This window comes from Acanthopagrus latus, chromosome 5 (assembly GCF_904848185.1).
Source record: "Acanthopagrus latus isolate v.2019 chromosome 5, fAcaLat1.1, whole genome shotgun sequence".
Taxonomy (NCBI): Eukaryota; Metazoa; Chordata; class Actinopteri; order Spariformes; family Sparidae; genus Acanthopagrus; species Acanthopagrus latus.
The window spans coordinates 4298456-4321193 of NC_051043.1; the positions used below are offsets into that span (position 1 = coordinate 4298456).

The following is a 22738-nucleotide window of genomic DNA, read 5'->3' on the forward strand; positions in this document are numbered from 1 at the left end:
CATCACATTTTTTTTTCTTCCTTTTATTACTTCCGGGTGTTGAAGTGTGTCTGTGGAAACGTTCCATTTAGTGAGCACCACCTGTGTGACTGCAGCATATAGTCTTGTGTATATGCATTCCAGACAACAGTTGAGTAAGATTTTAGACATCCTGTTTTTATGCTAGAATGTTCATAACAGGCCCTCTTTTTCTGACATGGAACCAACAGCAGGTGCACAAAGCTGCTGAAACTTAGCTGACTGTGGCAGAATGCACTTAGTTTTCAACACTGAATCTTCCATCTCAGTGGCACTATACAGTATGTTCAATATTTTTTAAGTAGACGGTAAAATGCAAGAAACCTAAGGATTTAAGTAATTTGCTATGAGTTTCAAATGTCAACAGTGGATTTTGCAGACTTGTTTTTAAATTTTGTTCTTTGAGCCAAAGACTGTAAATGAAGGTCAATTCTGTGTCACTGTTTTGGAATATAACAAAATGTGGACTAGTGGTTCTCAATGGGTGTTGTGTTAAGCATTATGCAGCAACTATAAGTTATTTTAGTAAGAGGAGAGGAATCAAGTAGGTCAGGTTAAAATTGTATTTGATATCAGGAGTGGTAATATAAAGTAATATAAAGTAAAATTACATTTACAAAAAATAAGTTGTAGTAACGATCTGAAATAACTCTGCATACTGTATCTGAGTTTGTTTCCTTGTCACTGCTGCTCATAAACCAACACACTATAGAACCCTTGTTATCACATTCAGGATGCTATGTTGTGATAACTGGCTTGTGTTGTCCCTGACTGCTGAACATCTTGAGTCAATAATGTCATCAGTCCAGACCCAGAGCCTTTCATATTACAGCTAGAATCAATCTCTGCGCTCATGTTTCAGTTTCACTTCTCGTCTTTTTTCCCCATTCTGCATTGGTTTACTCATGCTTTCCATCTCCCTCTCTGGCTTTATACTTGATTTTGTCTCTGTCTTTTCAGGGAATCTGTTTAAGATGTTTAAACCTCATTACCATTAAATTAATTTCCATCACTTGCAGAGAGATGCCTTGCCACCGACACCCAGCAAAAATCTGACCCAGTTTGGCACAAGGATTATGAAAATAGCGGGCCCGAAATTGTCCTTTTAAGCCAATATCAAAGAAGCTACTTCAGAGGTAAAACATGTTACTATACATCATTCATTTTTCACACATAAACACCACATATTGTGTGCCTGCAGAGCCGCTGCCCTACACTTCATGTTTCATCATCTGTGATGTGAAAACGTCATAGTTCAGTTATCAAATCTTAGCACATCATGGAACATCTCTCCTGAGAGCCTGCTGACAGACAAAACTCATTGGACAATGGGGGAGGAGGTTGTACAGATCTCTGGATCAAAAGCAGTTTAGTTACTTAAATGAGAGCACCAAAGCTGAGAGGCACAGGCTGCTCTGCCCTACCTCACATTGTCACACATTCTCCATTATCCTTCTCCGGTGCAATCGCAGTTGGTCGTGTGGTAACATGTTTGAAGGACAAAACTCAATTTGTGAAGTTTATAACCTTTTCTACAGGAGCTCCTGAACAGTGCGAACCAAAAATAAGTGCAGCAATTTAACTGACAAAATAAGAGTCAACTCCATTCCAACTTTAAAAGAACAGTTTGCCCAAAAATGGAAGAAAGTCGTTATCTACACAACACAACAGAAGTTGTTAATGTCATCCACAAAATTCCACAATTAATGATTTAAAACAAGTTCCCAGCTACTTGGGTTGTTTGGAGAATGCCGCAATGCAGTTTTGCTGTGAAGCTTCAGAAATGTTTTGTGGACTAAGAAATGCATGATGGTAAACAGTACAAAATGCTGCTTTGGCCCTCTGATTTACTGTCTAGTGAGTCATCATAACGACATCAGCCTTGTATGATCGTACTGGCCTACTCCCTCCTTTCCTGTTGGTCTTTGTCTCCTCCCATTCCCCTTTTCCCTTCATCAGTGACTCCCTACACTAGCCATTTGCCTAATTTTCCGCTTTCTTATATCTGTACTATATTTTGGTGCACTTGTCCCATGCAGTGGTTGCATCTGACATGACTTATATAATAGGTTTACAATCCCTGTGCTCCCAGGGCAATTGCTGGCATTCCTGAATATTTTCCTGCTTGCTTAAGATTCAGTGTTTTCTTTCCTATACTCTGTTATTGGTGTATCTATTTACCATTCCTTGGCTGCCTGCCTCCCCTGGCAGTTGAAGCACTCTGTGTAATGTCAGGAACACCTCCCCATCAGAAGCTCTACACTGTGAGCAAGGCGTATTGATGTGCAGTTCACACAGTTTCATCCTCAGTCTTTTGAAATCTAGGTCAGCTCTATTATTTATTAATCGCTGTTTCACAACTCCCTCAGTCTTCCCACTGCAGCTCACAGAGCTCCATCTCCAACAAAGCACAACCTCGTTCTACGACTTCTGCGGCGGTGTGTCTAATAATATCCTTTGTGCCTCTGAAGGAGGCTGCTAGGATTAATCAAAGAAACAAAGATTCAAAGAATAAAGTTGTAACATTTGCTTTAAAAAAGTGGTCATCCTACAGACGCTAAATTTCTACAATCTTCTTGTAAATGTGCTACTCCTGAAGGCACCAACAGCAAGATCCCCAAAATACTGGCTCATTGCTGATATTTAAGTATTAACTCACAATGACGGTGATACATCCAGCCTCCTTTCAACACAATTGTGTATTCAACGTGTTATTTTAAATCATATTCCTGTCATTTGCTAGTAGACCACACAGTATTTACAAGACTACTGACCTTTGCCATATCCTCCGCCGCTCCCAGAGGCAATTGTGGCCGGTGGCATGAAGGCCTCATCAGAGACTCTGGTCCCATCTCCAAACGAGGCCGTTTGATCTCTGCATACTCCACCTCTGATTGGCTGCTGGGCTCTGGCAGGTAGATGCTCTCATAGCGGATATGCTGCTCTTGTCCTCTGCAACGAAAAGCATGCAGACATACCAGATTAAAGAACAGTATGAAAATGCACAGATAAAAAATTAGATGCTCTGATAGATACAGGCAGTGTTTATTAATATAGGTCTTGCGATAACAAGCGGTTTTCAGTTGCTGGTCGAACAGCTATGATATATTACCTGGCATCGGGTATTTATCCACTCTAGTGACATGGATCAACTGGCCAGGGACAACAATAGGTCAGTTGTAGGCCTGATTGGCATTGACCATCAACCAGTCAGTCAATGTAAGTACACTAGGACTAATCATATTAGGATATTTTAGTGTTTCACTTGGAACTTCTATTTGGTGTTTGGTAAATATTTTTGGTCCCAAAAAAATAATGCAACACATTACATTTGACATTCATTACATATCCGGTATCCAACTTTGGACAAATACCCCACACTTAATGATTAACACAAAATCAAAAATGGATATTTCCACCATATGTATTGATGACAGCCTGACATCTTTGGCTCATTCTCCTCACTAGACTTTGAAAATTGTTTTGTTTAACAGATGCTGTTATAACATGTTGTGATTGAGATCCTGACCCACTATGCATCGTGGAAAGTGACGAATTGTGTTTTTCTGCTCTAAATTACATAATCGCCATCAGTAGACAGCAGACGCTGTCTGACATTTTCACTCGTGGGGAGGGATGGTGTTTTGTGGGGGAAAGTACACTGAAGTCTCAGTCAGGAGCGCTGATCATCGCAATGATTTTTTGCAGTGCAGTTTACACATTCCCACACTTATCAAATTCTGTGTGATTTGTTGAATCTGGTTTTGTGTGGGAAATTGAACATTGTGGTCGAAGGCTATGAATGCAGAATAAAAACACGAAGCTCTGTAGTCTGAACAAGAACAGCAAACCTTTAACTGCATCTCATTTGTCCACCTTAAGTTTTTACCTTTCACAATAAGTGTCCTGGACACCAGTATATTCTATGCAAATGCTTATCAGGCGGAACTTAAATTCAATAAGACAATTTCACCAAAAGGTCACCAAATAACTTTGCTTACAACAAGCTCAATATGATGTTGTGTAATGCAATTCATTTTCAGTTGGATGCTACTTGAACAAAAAGCTTTGTCCAGTTACAGAGCACTTTATTTTCAAACTTGTGAGAAGAGGTCCTGTAACCTGGTGCAGTTTTGGAGAAGATCTCAAAGTTTGGCCTGTTAAATAGATAATGCTTTATTATGAACACAGACATGTTTGTCAGAGAAAGAAAATCAGCTCATTAGTCAAAAGTTTTCACCTGAACTGAAGACTAATGTCAAAGTCAGCATGGAAGGACAGCAAAAAAACAAAAGATCTAATGGAACATAAGGCCCATATATGAAGACTGACAATTTGATTGTTATGATCCTTTACTAGATGTAGACCAGAGCTCAATAGCATAAACCACCTTCCAAAGCAAACTGACAAGAACAAGAAAACAAGAGAATAAAGAAAGAAAAAGAAATCATGTATCACATCGAACTGATATCTCAGGTCATACAATCTTAGGTGTGAAGACATCTGTAACAGTGAGACAATATTGATCTTCTGTTCGAGCAATGAGGCATGATGCTGGTTTTGTTTAGACACAATGGCTCAATCAACTCCCATTTATACAGGCTGCATTTAACAACCCAGAGACACATTTATACAAAAGCACAGGATGACAGTTATAGCCTTGGATCAGGCTGACCCAAATCTTTACCTTGGTGTTCAAGGCACACACAAACGCCAGCTGGCTTGATCTGATTCAAACAAAATCATCATAAAGTAATCACCGACCAAGATCATTTTCTGCAAAATGGGAACATGCAGTGGGTCACTCAGTAGAGGAAAGTGGAGGGAAAGGGAACCATGAACACTGGAAATGGTGACTCACTGCACATCACCATCAAATGGTTTTAAATATAGCAGCATATGGTAGAGTGGCTTTTGTGTGGGGTTTGGAGACGTAGCTAGGCAGTCATTAGCCACACACACAAAACCATAAAGAAAGTGCTTTGTTTAGACTGGGCCCGTCCCAATACAGCCTACACTTCTGTTTTGCACGTTCACACCATTCCTGTTGGGGTAGTGGGGTAGGGCACAGTGTTAGCGCTGCATGACCCTCCAAACTGAGATTTTTCAGAGTTACACTGACAACCAGTTATTATGAGAATTCTAGAATTTCAATGTGTTATGGTCTTCTTAATATAAAACAGGTACAAAAGGAATGCCCTTTTCTATTGAATCACGTGACTGAAACTATAAAACTGAACAAATTGCAAGCTTCTATGCTTTTCCATTTCCATCAGATAAATGGCAAATGGCATTTTGATAATACCAGGGTTACCATTTAAACGCAAAAAGAATTAGCACAGCTGAAGATGTTACATTTGAAATGTCCAGTTGTTTCAGTTTAAAGAGACATCATCTACTTCAACAGAAGTCGTATAAGTGTGCTGAAGGGTTGCTCCGATTTCATATGGGGGAGATTTCAACCACTACATCCTCCAACTGTGATCTGAAGGGCAAGGGAGCACTCAAAAACAAGGAGGAGGGCTAAACATTGGATATGGGATTGTACCTTGCAGTGCCAGCTATGGCTATCTATGCCTTTATTGTACCCTAAAACTAGAAACGAGGCCTGATCTGGAGAGCCAGGAATGCCAACAATTCCAGAGCCACTGGAGAAGGGGTAGCACAATACTACAATGTGATCTGGTCATGATCTGCTGTATGTGTGTTCTGGGAGCATATAGCAACAAGCTAAAGGGTGTGTAGTCAAATGACAGCTTTCAAATGTTAAGTGCACTAGCTACTCAGATCTGGTAAATTTTATTAGCCCACTTGTAAATGGCTCCCTGATCTTTTTGAGGGAAATGGTTTTCTCATGTCTGCCCTGGAGCCGGATGCCAGAATGCTAGTGACTTTGTTGCCAGTGTCAAAATGGAAGTGGTTGCTGAAGAGAAGAGGGAAAACACAACCATAATTGCTGGTCCAGGCCCACAATGGCCTAGTGTGTGGTTTATTTATGTGCCAAAGAGCATGGAGCCTGTCTCTGCCTAGCAGGGTGCTGTAACGATCGAGAGCATCCTCCAAGAGATTTATGCAAGACAGATATGTCATGTCACTTATGTAATATGTGGGGCTAAATTTGCATGGCAAAAGGTTTCATGGGGTGCCAAAGAAAGAAATGGATTGTGGATGTCTATCTGTGTGATGGCCTAAATAATACCTTGAAAAATACGGAGCCAAAATTAATACCCAGATGGTGTGTCCAACTCCCCCCGAATACGATTTTCTCGCTCATTCAGTCGCACACTTCCTCATCTCCATAGAGGGTTGGCACTTACATAATCACATCATCAAGCTGCAGCCCAACCCCCCCCCACTCTTCCCTTCACTCTCCCCCTTTCCTTCTCCCTGTCCCTCTTGTGAGTGTGCAGAATAATCCGATCCCTGGGGAGGATTTGTCTGGAGGATGAAAGAGATGTGTGTAGAGGTGAAGGGAGGGAGTGAACAGGAAGGAGCAGGACGGGGCACCACAACACCTCCGCAAGTGCTCCTTTACTTTTTTTACTGGTTAGGACCCAGTAACGACAAGGACAGAGATCATGTGTGCAGATCGCAGCCTGTTATTGTACTGCAGCGTTTGTGCAGCTGCCAATCTGTTCCTTGCTCCCCAGCTGTGGACGGCTAACAGAGAAGCCAGGCTAACTACACCACAGCTGGGATGAATGAAAGTAACAAAGTGCCCAGAAGAGGAGGGACAGTGGGTGGAGTTCAAAAACTGCAAAATGTGATCAAGCCCTCAACTTTTCTGTTCATATTGCTGAAGAAAAATGACCTTAACATTAACTTTGGGATCTACAAAGCACTGCTCTATAGTCGAGCAACTGTTTCTTATATGCAACAGAATTTGCCTTTGAGTAATGCAGCACTGATTCTCTCAACAGAGACTTTAAATAGTTTCCATTTAAAATAAGTATAAATGAAAAAAAAAGGTGGAGAGATTATCTTTGGAAAAAAAAAAACCAACAAAATGTAAATAACCATTATGGATGTAAAAATCCATCAATGCAGATTGATATGGCTTCAATGATTGACAATTCGTCCTGAAGGGACTCCGTTTCGCGTCGGGGTCCAGTTCTTCCTGTCGGGACTTATTTTCCCAATAATGACCGCCATTCTACACATTGTCCCTTACTTATATGTCCTTGTTAAGAGATGTTTTTCGTGTGTTTGTGGAGTCATACACATTACTGCACATTACCAGTTACAATTATTTATGTGTTGTTTTTTTTCCTTTTCAGGCCAAAAGCAGGAAATAAAAGGGTTGGCAGCTTCTTCTGTAACTGTGTTCCTTGTAATCGAATTGAAATCAAATCATGGGGGATGAGGCACAGGACAATATAAAAAAAAATTTCACAGTTACCACGTCCAACAGAGTTGCGAATCAGGATTTTATTCCAACAATTATCAAAATAAGAACATATCAAAATTTCATTATACCATGCTGGACTCACTTTAACCAGACATTTTGTTGGGTTTTTTTATTTATTTATTTTTTTAATTACAGCTCACACTGTAATCATAAATCATAAGGTCTTATGAAGATCATCAGAATTATCTTGATTCACAGTCATCCCAATAATGAAAATTCCCCATGATCAACTTATTGGGAGTGGTTTTTATCACAATAAAATCTTTTGTCACACCTCTGTGGCAGACTTTGTGATATTGGCAAATATTGCTTTGTTGTCTAAAAAATCGATATATTATCATACTGTGATGAAACTTGAGGTTCACGTGACTGTCAACTCAACAGGAAAAGGAATGAAACTTTGTTATTAAACAGCAGTAAATACATATGACTATGCACACATAACTTCTGTATACTACGTTCTGAACTAAAGCCTCAAAATATTTGTTCGATAATTCAGATAAAAGACACACAAAAAAAAAATTCACAGAAACTGTACAAACTGGTTCTGTATTAATGCACCACATTTGTTTGCACTCTGCTCTGCCCACCCAAAAAACTATGTTAAGTGGTTTCTCAGTCTAGTTATGCTTGCTTTAAAATGTTTTCTCTCCCTTTCGCAAGGATCTCAGACAGATGGGAAGAGGAGGAGTGACTGAAATATTATCTAGAGTAAAGTGGAGGATGAAACAAACAACAAGCACCATGACTTGCCACTGATTATAATGTAGTGGTATCCTGACCTGTAATTAGAGAACATTTGGAACATTAACTAAATGACACATTTTCACCTTGACAGCTAAGAGAGATGAAGGATACATAGATCCGTCATACTGAGAAAGAGATAATGTCAGTGGTAAAGGAAAGTGCGTCTTCTAAGTCCATGTTAGTGCTTGAATTTCTCAGTCAGCATGTGAACAACCCTGAACTACAAATCGAGACATGGTGTGCAGAATTACTGAGGTTTATAAAAAAGACAAGGACACATCTGAGAGGAGAACTGAAGGAGGACTGCCAGGGCCAGAATCTCATTATTCAGACTGACTGAGAAAATAGAATGAGGATTTCAGACTGGATTCTAAGCCCTCTGAAGAAATACTGAAGTCCTGATATATTCAACTGACTACCCAACCACAGCGCAGCAGTTTATTGGACTTTTTCTACAAAGAAATATGGGCCAGTCTCAGCTAATGATATGAGGATGATTTTTCGTCTACTGAAATATAACCTGTAGAAGATTCACAAGGTATCTGGCTTGCAAAAACAGACACAATGCATACAGAGAGTAACTGCCAGGGCACCCAGGATTAAATCAATGTATGTCAGCAAACCAGTAGCTGGTGGGTCACAATTGAACAGTGTGATTCAATCATAGACCATAATCCCATCTGACTGACAGCTATAGTCCCTCTGACACAACATTCAACTGCCACACACAGCTGGAGTTACCCTACCATCTGCTTGCTACTATCGGCTCAAAACCGTACGCAAATTATCTCAAAGCTGATTTTCTATTCAAATAAACCTTTTGAAATTCTATCAGGTACTGCTTACATGTTTTAGCACATGCCATAGAATCTGCCATGACAATCAGCAGAGGAGAAAAACATTCTTGTGACTTACCCTCTTATTCTCCGTGCATCATGCAAAATGTACGGCATGGATATAAATTATTCATTTGTACTCATCAAAAGTCATCCTCAAAAAAGCATGGCTATATAAATAATAAACAACTTTGGTAGGTAGCAGACCTCAATCTCCAGAGACAGTACTGTACATACAATGCTTTGCCTGACTAACTGTTGGGTCTACTGAAGATGGCAAAACTCTGCAAGCTCCATTGCCCCGCAGAGCCGTTTAACACAACATTACAGAGGAACGGCTTGCCGATGCCAATTACATAAGGATTATACTGGGGAGGGTTAACTGGCAGAGGCTTCAGTAAAATAATACTGCAGAAAAATGCAGCCTGCATGATGCTTCCATTCACCATGCTTTGTCCCTCAGCCACCAAGAATGAACAGGGACAAATATAGTAAAGAGCAACACCGCCATTTTTATGTGAGTTGCATGAAATTCTTAGAGGGAGAAGCACAACATGCATCCAGTGAGAATGTTTTGACCAGTTTTGCATATCAGTCTATAGGTTAATTTGCATATGGACACACTGTTTGCGACCTGCTTTACTAGAGCAATTTGAGGTAAAAAAAAAAAAAGTGAAGCAAGCTAAAAGAAACTCAGTCTAGGTAAAATTGTTCCACAGAGGCAAAAAGTCATATGTAAGTTGCAATGCTACTTTTCAGATTTTCTGTTTAATAGTAGGGCTAGCACTGGGGCTGTATGCACTTTTAATAATACTCTAATATTTTCGGCTATATCGTGATACACACAAATTTTTATCTCAATATTTAAAAATCTCCTCTAAATCACTGTATAAATGTTAAAGTCAACAATCTGACCATCTTTCCTTCCTTTCATACTCTCGTAGTGCTTTCTCTGAAAAGAATTTGTGACCAGGCAAATTATACTTCAGATCAAGCGTCTTAATGAAATTTTTAAATACTAGCTTTTCCACAATACTAACTTTGTAACGGTAATGATCACTTTACATTTTGGGCATTTTTTTTTTTTGTAATGAATTGATTTGGAAAATGAAGAAGAGAAATTCGCTTCAAGACTGGATCCTTCGACATTTTATTCGGTGTGGGATGGAGATGTGGACATTGACCAAATCAACCGAAAATGACATCCCTCATAGACTTTCACTAAATCAATATCAATCAAATAACAATGCTTTTTTACATGGCCACTAAAGGTGCTTTATAGGCTATCATGAGCTTCTTGTGCTCCCCAGGCTATCAAAAGCAAAATCAATGAAACTACCATCCCTAAAATCTAGTAAAAAACCCGACAAAATTTAAAATATGTCATCTGCAATTTAGATGTATTTAGACTAAGTTGACTATTTGTTACGCAATATGAGCTTCATCGTGTGTCCGTTACATACTCTGATACTATATTAACATTGTAAATAATATTGAAAAACTAATCTATACAACAACCAGCACTAAGAATCTAAAGCAATGGCAAGACCTCATGAACAAGGTGCACCTACCTCTCACTCCCAGGCTGAAACTCTGAAAGTAAGGAGGGCCGGCGGCGATGCGGCTGGGCCAGGTGGCAGCTGTAGTCCCTGGCATGATGAGAGTGGTAGTCAACCAGTCCCACTTCCTAAAACACAAACAAGTTGTCAAAGCGGAGAAAGATATCCTGCACCATCACAACATCACAAGAATACATCTTTACATTCCAAATTCCTTCGTTGTTTCTTCTGTGATATCCTCTCCTATTCTCTCCAGCTCTCACGTCTGCCTCTCCCTCCATCTGTTTCTCACACATGTACCCATGCAGCTACTGTAAACTTGCACCTCTGCTAATCAGAGAATGTTGGACAGAACCTGTCCACCCTCATCTCCTCCTGAAAGTGATGACAAGAGGGAGCGGTCGGCCTAACTACAGGTGCAGCCGTGAGGAACGTGGGGGGTGAGCTTTCAATTCTCCTGCCACACAAAAAAAACACTGGCAGGTCACTGAATGAGCGTTTACATTAGCTGGGGGCCCCTTCTTTGATGCACCGGCAGCTTTGTCCCCGATACGCAAAAGAACATAATCTTAATAATGAGGAGATGTGGGTGAAAATAATGGGGGAGGCCTTAATGTGGCTGCAGAATGTCAACATGAACTTTCAACTCAAACATCTAATGAGGGAACAGGTCTGTGTGCACAACATTGTAACCTGTGAATGTTTCTGTTGGAAAAACACCAGTGGTGGCCCCTGGGTTCAGTCCCTCTTCAGTGCTTCACAGTAATGCACTGTTCACTAAATACCCTAAATATGCCAAGCAGCAGGACAGAGCTACAACTCCAGTGTATCCTTAAAAATGTGGAGGCACCACATGTGACATCTAACACGTGGTGTGCAGGGCCCCTTACCGTGTGTGCCCGCTGAAGCTGCAGTGGTAGAGTGGCGGGGTTTGGCAGGTGCCGTGTGTCCACAGTCCTCCGAACCGACGGCACAGACTGGGGATGAGAGGACATGCTGGCACAGCCGCTTCCTCTACAGGCAGGAAGTGGGTGTGGTTCCAGAGCAGATGCCGTGCATTATTGGCTGTTTGTCTTAGCCAGCAACCTGTACAGCAAAAAAAAAATATGCAGTGAGATATTTTTCCAAAGTTGAGCAGCCTCAGTGGAGAAACCCTGGATTTCTTCATACCTTTAAAAAAAAAACAGAATGCAATATGCCTAACTTTTCATCAGAAACAATTTGATCTGTTCTGGCGAGCACCTCAGTCTGCTCCGGATATCAGAATGTCATCACCTCCCTACCACAGCTGCTCATGTATAGGAGTAAGGGTCTCTGCACCTACTAGACTGAACAGCCCACTGTCCTCACACTGAGGACGCACAGACGGAGACCAGCCAAGTCAAGCAGCCAGCCCATAACCAACAACAGTGAGTTTAATGGTGGTTAAAGGAAACATAAGTAACTCAACGGCAGATCAGACATGTAAGCCTTGAGCATTGCGTAATAGCATTAAAATCCTGGTGATGTTATGCAACATAGAGTGGTCTCATCTACAAGTGTCACAGGAATGGTGTTATAACTAGTAAAAAAAACACAACAGGTACACATGAAGCTGTAGCACGCCTCTACATAACTCAAAGAAGAGAGGTTTTTCTGCACAGAGCTAATGAGCGAAACATTAAAATCCTATTATAGCGGGCATGCAGATTAGAGCACACAGCAACAAAACAGTATAGCTGAAGTACTCTATTGCTGCAGAGATGTCCTAGCCTATAAATCTTGCTCTCCAAACGTAAGAGAACATGTTATTTTGTCACATTGCCATGATTTTAACTTTTGTCCAAGAAAATGAAAGCCGATTTGCTCTGATCATTTGCACTAATCAATCAATCCGTCTTTACTTGTATAGCACCAGTTCACATTAAATAAATAAATAAATAAATATCTCATGACACAAATTTAGCAGACTTAGACCATAATCTTTAATCAATTTATTAACAGAGACCCAACAGATCCCCAAAGATCAAGCACTTGGCAACAGTGACTGTCTAAAATAATCAGATTCTATATTTTTCAGCATATCTTGCAGTCCTATTAAATCACATTTTGATACAATGTTCAGCTCCTGCCAGCTTGTTACTGCACCATTATCAGACATGCTTAAAAGCCTGCGGTAGTAGTAGTGGGTGGACTAATACTCATGTGTCCCTGCGACTCCTGCCAAAAAAGAAATTGGGACTCCCGCCATCTCTATGGGCCTCTCACTAATGACGCCTCTCTCTAATAACGCGTGTTTTAGCACGATGCAAGGCACACAGCAAGAGACATGCAGGCAGACACATGGGCTCTAAACACGGTACGTGACAAGATAACAATGCCACCACATCAGAGCCAACCTCCTCAAAAAAGGTCCACAAGCACTGTATTTATAGATGACAATGCCTGAGTTTCAACAGTGAATGTAAATGCTCACACCAATCTGTTTTTAGATGAAAAATACTAATCATACTTACTATATCAAGGAACGTTTACAAATTCTTTATTGACCTTGTTACAATCCAAATAAGAGTTGACACCTTTTTTTTTTTCTTTGCCCAAAAAAACAAATATCATTTATTGAAAACAATCTGTACACTACACTACAGAATAAAGTTTTATTGGGTGAACTCAATCATACATATAGTCTTGGAAGCCACACTAACCAGCACTGTTAACATTAGTGATGGATGCTAATTTTTTATTATAAAAACACATGGCATTTAAATCTGTACATTACCATTTGACAAGTTTAACAAACCAATATTTACTGCACCAACTAGCAAAGGTCACAGCGTTTAATTGTTCAGTCCACTGATCGCCCACACCCCTATGCAAGACATACTCAGCAACTGCACTAAATTTACAGATCATGTTTAGTGACCTTTTTTAATCATTCCATCTCTCAAAAGGCAGTTTTCCAGTTTTAAATAGTTGTTCTATAGCCAAATGTACAAACATTTTCATTGACTCTAAAAACAAACCTTTTTTTTTTTCAAATGAAGGTCCAGTGAAGGTCTATAAACTGTGTTTGTTAACCCACTAGGACTCATGCCAGGTCAACTACCTCCACAGATGACACACACATCATAATAGTCTCTTGAAAGTCCCAACCTGGACAGGGCTTGATTAACAACTGCAATCAGATCTAATACATAGAGATAGAGAGATAGAGAGTTATCTATATCAAACCTATAGTAGCGTGCCAGTGTGCCAGTCTCCATTGTCTGCCTCTAGTTTTGACTCTTTTGCAGTACAAAGAGGGGTACTATGTACCCTTCCTTCCTGCTTGACTGTCACTAACACAAAGTGTCACTTGATTTCAGTTATGCAAAGAGCTCTATTACCAACAGCTGAACAAGACTCTGGCTTTAAGGAACAGAGGAGCTCTGTAAACACAGGCATAGATAGGAAACCAGTGCAGACAATCTCAAGACTTTGTCTTTGTGTAAAGTAATCTAAACTGTGGCTTCAAATATCTTCAAAACTGCTCTACACTCATATTTTGGTCAGACGGACCTGGGTAAACAGACCACACAAAGGGAAGTCCTGGAGTAGACCTCACTGCTGGTGAAATACTAGATGAGGAAAACTCATGAGATTGACAAAGCACACAAATATGTGCAACAAAGGGCAGAAAAAGAGGCCAGCAAAACAAAGAGAGGGTGAGATAAGCCAGCCTCCTGGGAAGCCTCTCTTTGATGACCATCCAGTCCAGAGAGATTCCCCTGAGAAGGAGGAAAACAAGTCTGAAGGCAGTCACAAGATCTGCAGAGGACAAAAACCTGAATCAAGATGAGAGGGCCAATATAATGAGAGAGCATTGACATAAACTCTGAGGCGAAGGGGGCCTTCCAGACGAGAGGCTAAACACATGCACTGGCAGCGCTACAGACACCCACAGGCAAGGCGATGGCTCACTGCCAACACTGCGAATGAACTCAGTCACCTCACTCTCTCACTCGAGCGTGCTTTCCTTCTCCCCCTCTTTTGCTTTCGTCTCCTGCACAGAGTAGGGAAGGCCTCAGCCTTCAGCAGTGCAAGCCAACATTTCATCCCCTTACCCCCCACCCTCCCACTCCATTTTAGGAATGGCTGTGTGGAAATACTAGCACAGAGCACACAGACGGCTTCTAGCCTGCCAAGGAGACCAGGAAGCTGACTTCAAACAACAGTCTAATTTTACTGACATAAACAGTTAATCAAATCTCTGTCTGGTCTGACTTGGTAGCTTGACAGTCAAGCTCTTAAAGAGAGCACAAGGGAATTAACAGCTTGTAGCATATTTTTTGATAAAAGCCTTGCTTGGACCTTGACAGAACCTAGGGTGTGATTGCCCATCACCACAACAGCAATAATACCCTTGAATACACCAAAGCAAAAACACTTCAAGGTTCTGAGCAGTCAGAAAGGTCTTCTGCATTATTATGACAGCCAAAAGACATGTTCACTCGATTCAAAGGCATGGAGCATGGTGAAAAGGCAGATGAGTGAACAGTAATAGGCATAAGGCTGGGTCTGGGAACAGCATCAGAAGTGTATAAAGCAACACCCTAATGCAGGGAGGGGAGGGGGGCTGCTAGGACTCTCAGCTTAGGAATGTGGCACCCTGTCAGGTCTCATAAGGATTTATCTCCCTGGAGCCTCATTACTGAAGGGCCCTGAACAAGGAGCCCGCTTACCCTTTTCCTCTCACTCACCGTCAGCATCGATACAGAGCTGCTCACCAACACTGCACATGCATGCAAGCACTGCTTTTTAAATGGACCCGGTGCAAATTATGAAATTTGAGATTGGAAAAAATAACAGATGACTCAACAACTAAATCTTGAGGGATGTCTGTATTGACTCGAACACTTATTTTGCAGTTGCAGGTTGCGCTTGTCCCACCCTTCATCTCCCCGCATCCGTCCAAACTTAACATGGAAACAAAGCACTCAAAATGAATTGGCTGAAGTGTCATTATTGAGGCCCAAAGAAGCTTTTTAAGGTCAATCTGTGTGGTGAGCGTTTAAACGTTTAAACCTAACCCATATGACTTTATGCCAACAACATTTTTCGATTTTTATTAAACTATCTATGGACTTCTCTTGTGACCGTGATTACTCAGGGTACCATGCAATGCAGACTCAACTGCGGGGCAATATGGCCTCAAATTAATATTGAGGTATTGTTCAACTATATCACCTATCAAGTGTCATTTGTCAAACGGAGCCACACTGTTTTGCTTTTCCATCACTAGTTTTACTGCGCCAGCAACAGACCTGCTCCCGGGCGGCGCCAAGCCGGGCCTGCCCAGCCACAAGCTGGCTATCTGTCCATCACTGTACAAGACGCTGAGGAGAAAGAGTTTTAGGTAAAATAGACTGACTGAGCAGTTATTTTCTTCACCTCAGTGTTCGTTTAACATCTTGAATGCTGCGGTGTGTTTGCTAACGTGTTAGTGGTTGTCAGCTGGTCTTGTTTGTGACGGCTGATTGCTGTTCTGCTCCATTAATGTTACATCACATAAGATGTCATCACAGACATGTGGTATGCTTAATGTTCATCTTGCAAAAGTCATTATCAGGTCATGAATAAAAGAAATGCGTGCAACTGCTGCCGCCTTGAAGATAACTTCAAAATAACCTGAGTGTGTGTCTGCTGTAAATTGTCCAGGTGCTGCACTACCAATTTTGCTTGGATAGGAAAGATATCCCAAGATAACTTTGTCTTACATTGAACATGGAGTAATCTAATCTGTTGCATTATCAAAAATATGAATGTTTAGATTAAGAGTTCAATTAAATGGTTTTAGAGATTTGTGATAAAAAAAAATCTGCCTATGGAGGTATAATGAGACATCAGGAAATGATGTAGTGTAGTGAAAGAACAAGAAAGTGATGAAAGATGTAGGTCTGTGTATTTTTACCTTTTAATCAACCTTAACAACCATTAGAACATAGGTTTCTACACTCACAAGATGCACTTGAACTAACCATGAAGTGAAGTCCCTGTTGCGCAAATACATGTAGATTACAGGAGGTACACTTGAATGCATCATCTGTCCCTTTGTGTGTGAAACTTTGACTTTGATTGGTCAGATCACTCAAATAAAGATCAAGTTAAATTGGAAAATCTTTTTTTAAATCTAAGCACCTTGCTCACAATATAAAGACAATGACATTTTTGCTAAATAATCAACAGTAATATTGATTTAATGAGTAAATGGTTAAAGGCAAGCATTAGATCAAGTAGAACAGCCTGGTAAGTACAGAAAATTACATCACAGAACTGTTTCCTTTACACCCGGAAAAGTCAGCATCTAAACCATACAAGGATATCCACAATGGACAACTAAAAACGTTCATATATAATCTCATATGAAGACGACAATATAATTTGATCTGTTGCCCAGCCCTAGACTCAATAATAATATCTTGACTGCTTTCTGTTTAATAAAACTCATTCTTTAGGTTCTCGTGCCTTAAATGGTCTATTCCTCTAGTCATAGGTGTCCAAAAAAAGGACAGCAAGAGCTGAACTAATTCAACACTGCAAAAGGAAAAAGGAGGTTCCAGTTCAACCACCAGTAAAAAAGAAAAAAAAAACAATCAAACAAACAAAAAAAAAAAAACAGTGATTTTCGCGGTAATGCTGACAAGTCCCTTTTCCTGACAGACTAACAGACAAACAACATAAGATCAATGCAGTGCAGAGGACATAATAAGATATTTTGCTGTGGGGACAAGTTTAACCTCAAATGGAATAGTTTCAAAGGAATAAAAAATATTTCAACTAATTAGGGTCCTCCAATCATGGACAAATTGGGCAAACAGGCCAAGCCCCCAGGAAGTGCGCCAGGCTTTAAAGCCAGTTTTTGCAGTTGCAATGTAATTACATCGTCACGTGGTGCACTAGGGCCCCAAAACCACTTTTTCCCATGAACCCATAAACATTGTGAAAGAAGCATCTGTAAAACAGTGGATACATTTTTAGAATGTCACAACCTCCATAAAATGAGTAATTTGACTGTCATAGCTGGAGCCATTAGGTCTAATAAAACTTGTAAAATCTACAAGAGGTGCTTGATTAAATAAAGGTATCTCCATTTAAGTTAGCTAGGCGCTTCACTAGAAGTTAGCCACCTCAGTAGGCAGAAGTCTCTGGTGTCTATGCTCTATGGGCCCCACAACACAGAAGATCCTAGTATTTTCATTGCCAGTCAGTCGAGATTTTGGCTCCAAAAAGCCACTGAGCATCTTTCATAGTAAAGCTCCACCTCCAGGGCTGGGTCCAGATATAACATAATGTCTTTCAAACAGTCAAGCAGGAGAATAAGTTACCAACAGGGAAGTCAAATGTTAGGTGACAGGGGCTATAAAAGGCAGCAGGTGCCATAATTATTGTCTTTGCTGAAGCTTGATATATAGTGCAACATACAGTTGGATAGCACATAACTATTCTGTCCAAACAGAAGAGTGAAGGCACATCCTGACACCCCAAGCTGAACTTTTTATACATCTGCTCAACTTTCACACAGGATATCAGCATTTACAACACAGTCAGCTAATGAAGAGACTGTGAGAAAAACGTAAACACCCTGTCAACCTTTTTGGCAGCATTTGTCTGACGGAAGAGGTACAATTATCTGCCTAAACCACAGTCTGTCGCTGTGTGAAGAAACATGGAGTGAAACAAACTGAAGTGATTTTGAAACTGGAAGCAGTATTGAGATTTAAAATAGGTTAAAATGCAGCTGTTACAACCTCACTCTAAGAATCATCTTTGCCTTAACCATCAGATAAGACACCTTTAAACTGTACCTGTTACCAAAACAAGATGATGATGACAAATTTATTCAACTTTCAACTGTACTTAATGATCTGATTTATTTTTGTTGTTGTTGTTGTTTTTAGCCATGAAATACAAAAGCACTGATTCCTTTTTAACAAAATAGATTCCGTGGGTTATGTGGTAAAAGTAGGCTGACCCATGTGTTTCAAAGGTCCTTTCCAGACAGAGAGTCCACATCAACACCACAATGAGGGCTCGCCTTTACAGGCCTGTCTGTTCACACTGAACCCAGCAGCGTCGGCATCAAGCTGCTCCAGTGTGTCATTTCATACAGCATACCAGCGATGTGAAACCACAAGAGGCATGACGGTACACATCATAATGTTGAGATCTGTGTGGTTTTGGCAGCATGTTTCCTCCACTTTCCACCAGTTAATCTAAACATGTATCCAGCGACAGTTTATAAGCATATGGATATTGTTATAAGGTTATTACAAATGCACGATCCTAGTGGGGTTCAGCAGGATTTTTGGCCAGTGGAAAGGAGTATTGCATCATATAATCGCCAACAGCATAAGCGGACCCTGTCTGGCTCTAACTCGCGAGGAGGGACGCTGTTATTTTACCACGGGAAGTTCACTGAAGTGTTGGTTGGGAGAGCTGACCATCAGGGTGATCTTTCTTCATACAAGTCAGCCAGAGAGAGTAACTACAACAACACAAGCGCAAAGAGGCACTAGGACAGACAATATTTACTTTCTCATTTAAGATGCTGAAGACATGACTTGCTACCACATTACTTTTGTAAATGTTGAAAAGCAGAGGCTGCAGAATGGAGCACTTTGCTTGTCATTTTCATCCACTCAGATGGGTAATTACCTATAGACACAAAGTAGTCTATCATTTAGACAGGATTTAACCTGATTTAGTGCTGTACCAGAGACTCCCACCTAGTTTTCCAGTCAGCCTAGTAGTATATTGTGGTCAATGGTGACAAACGCAGCACTGACATCCAGTAGAACTATGATTATGAATTTTGCAACTGTCTGTGTTTAAATGAATGTCACTAGGGACCTTCACAAGAGACGTCTATGTGTGGTGATGTGGTTGAAATCCTGACTGGAAGACATCAAAACAGCTATTTATTATTAGGCAATTGTTTAGCTGCTGAAAAACAGATTCTTCACTGATTCTACATAAATTTGGAAGGTTCAATATAGGCCTATAATTATTCATTACCAATGTGTCTAGATTTTCTCCATGAGTTGTTAAATCAGTTTTCATGGCTTGTGGGAAGACACCTGAGAGAAGAGACATGTTGACAATCTGTAGCAGATCTGGGGTCATTCAGTCTGAAACTTGCTGGTAACATCAAGGCAGCAGGAAGAAGATTTCAAATGCTGTATTATGTCATGCAGGTTTTTGTCATTTTGTCATTGTGACATAGTATTTGAGGTGGTTTTAGGTGGACATATGGGGAAAATACCTCCCATACTTGGTACGGTGTTACTGACCACTTCTGAACTTCAGAAATTTGGCAGTGAAGAAGAATGCAAATTCATTACAGGCCCTAGTAGATAGGTGTTGAGAGGCTAACAGGGCACTTATTGTTTTTGGTGATAAAGTCTGAGAAGAAGGACCGCCTTAACTTTTTCAGCTCCAAATTAAACCCTTGTCCCCAATAGTGGCCAACCTCGACATGGAAGAAGTTGAGAGCAGAGCCTTGATTACCTTCACAGGAAGTGCTACAGGCCACTGGATCAGGTATGTGGATGACACCTGGGTCAAAACACATTAATGCTGGGGACAGTGACATCAAGTTTACACAGGAAGATGTCAGAGGAGATAGTCTGCCCTTCTTGGACTATGCGGTACACACTAAAGAAGACATAAGCCTCAATATTGAGGTGTGTGAGAACCCACACACACAGATCAGTACTTCCTGTATGACTCTCATCACCCACTGCAGCACAAGCTGGGGCTCATCAGAACCTTAAACCACTGGGCTGAGACCGTGCACACTAAGTCAGAGGGTAAGGAGAAGGAACAGAAGCATATCAGGGGAGCACTTATAACGTGTGGCTACCCGAACTGGACCTTTGTCAAAACCGCTAAAACATCCAGAGCAGACAGAGAGGAAGAGACCAGAAAACGTAACACTGTCATTCCGTATGTCGCAGGAACATCTGACAAATTAAGGTGGATCTTTTATAGACATCATATCCCGGGTCACTATAAACCCAACACCACACTGAGGCAGAAACTTGTCCACCCTAAGGACAGAACATCCAGGCATTAACAGGGTAATGTAGTTTATGCTGTTCAATGCAGCCAGGACTGCACAGTTTTGTACACTGGGGAGGCAAAACAATCTCTCAATAAACGAAGGGCACAACACAGGAGGGATAACTCCTCCGGTCGAGAATGAGAGAAATCATTCCTTTGAAGACAACAATGTCAGACATCTTGGCCAGAGAAGAGGGGAGGGACACAGAGAATTGGGCCAGGATCCCAGCATTCAAAGGGCAGTGTGAACAGTCTAGTGATCTAGCGTTTTGAGATTATATTTTTGAACATTTTTGTACACAAATATAGCTCTCTCAAAGACAACACAATAATGAACAGGAGCGCAGCGTCCTATAGGATGCGGCCCCTGTTGTGTGTGTGGGCTGCATCACGTGCTGAGTGAGTCCAAAGTTATCAAGGACTCAACACAGTTCTTTAGTCCCTCTGCCCTCAGGTTTGTCACCAACAATTAACTCATAATCAAAGTCAGAGCAGATAAGAGATACTGACTCAACAAAGTCATCAAAAAAATCTGTTCAGTATTTAGGCAGCCTACAGATATTTTGAAATATAGCATGTGAAGATGAATTTAAGTCAAATTTACAGATAACATCTGCTTGCATTTGAATAACTCATTAAACATAATACTTATACCTCCTTCTTTTTATGCATTTTAGTCTCACTTACGAAAGACAAGTTTGGAGGGCTTGATTCAGTGTGAACAGCTGCACTGTAATCCTCGTCTAACCACATATCAGTTAAAAACATAAAATTAAGATTGCATTTGATGATAAAATCACATATCACAAAATATTATCCTGCCAGAGACCTGATGTTTAATGAGGCTCATTTTAGTGAGTCTAAACCAACTTCAAAGAGAAAGTTGTTTATTCAGAGGATTATTAAAAAGTTGTCATGAGTCATGTGTTTATTTTGTATAAGACATTTTTTCATAGAATTTACAGAAAGCGTAAAATGATAAGACATTATTTGTATCATGATAGAAGATTTTGTTCTTTACATAAGGTGTGGCTGCTCTGAAGGCTATGAATATATTCTATATATATTTATAGGTCAGCTTCTGAATAAAAAAGACAGTCATAATGTGGAGCAACACAAAAAAAATTACAAAAGACAACTCTAAAGGAAAGTGTTAACAGAATATTCTGCGCTGTTACAACCCTAAGAAGAACCAAAGAAAGTGTTTAGTATGGTTTATTAGTAGTCTAGTATAGTCTGTATATGTCAAGCTGATGCAATTTAGGAACACATAATAATGAATAAGATGTTGGAAAGGCGAAATCACATGTAATATTTCTAATCTGCAACAGATTTGATCCATCATTGGCATTATGAGGTTTTTCCAAAAACACAGATTTCTCAATACCAATGAGTTCTGATAAATTTGAAAAAAAAAATCAGTACTCATTAAGGCCATCTGTGCTCTCTTGCTCTCTTCTCCCAACGACAGACACATACACAGTATATCCAAGGACTGACTTAAAGAGAAAAAGTGAGTGTTTCCTAGAAAGTGTGATATTACACTCATTCTGAAGTTCCCTGCTTCTGGAAAAGTTGTACCTTGTTATCATTTTATAGGCTTGATTTATTTGTCTTTAATTAAAATCTACGCTATTATGCCCTCAATGTGTGTACATTTTTTCCTGTTATATCGAAAACGTAATCGATAATCTGTGTTTTTCAATGCATTGTATCAAAATGAGATATTCCAGTACTATGCCAACACTAGACTCACAGACTACACATATACATAAAACAGAGGGATAACAGGGCCAGTGATTGGCTGGCGTATACCTCCAGATGTGATCATCCAGCTGCATCCATGCTGGACAGCACAGCAGCTATTGGATTTCCTGTCTGATCCCCTGCTGCCAGCTGCCTCGGTGACACTGTGTGAAATTACATAAGGCTCTCCCCTCCCCCTTCCTGCTGGCTGGAGTAGAACTGGGGCCAACGCCACACACATGCTCGTGTGATGTTCTCAACTCCTGACATTTTTTTTGGTTGTTGATAAAATATTAGATGAAGTTGTAACCAATACCCCTTTTCCACCAAAATAAGCAGAATTA

General features: G+C 40.5%; 1 protein-coding gene across 6 annotated transcripts in view; it reads right to left on the reverse strand.

The window, feature by feature from the left end:
• The window catches only part of ncor2 (nuclear receptor corepressor 2), a 102600-nt gene that overhangs the window by 68267 nt on the left and 11595 nt on the right, over positions 1 to 22738 (reverse strand). For all 6 annotated transcript variants that reach the window (XM_037097378.1, XM_037097374.1, XM_037097376.1 and 3 more), the window contains exons 2-4: positions 11459 to 11654; positions 10581 to 10696; positions 2793 to 2970 (exon numbers count right to left, since the gene is read on the reverse strand). In XM_037097378.1, coding sequence (XP_036953273.1) covers positions 2793 to 2970; positions 10581 to 10696; positions 11459 to 11563 — 399 coding nt within the window. In that variant the 5' untranslated portion in view covers positions 11564 to 11654. The remainder of the gene's footprint in view (positions 1 to 2792; positions 2971 to 10580; positions 10697 to 11458; positions 11655 to 22738) is intronic.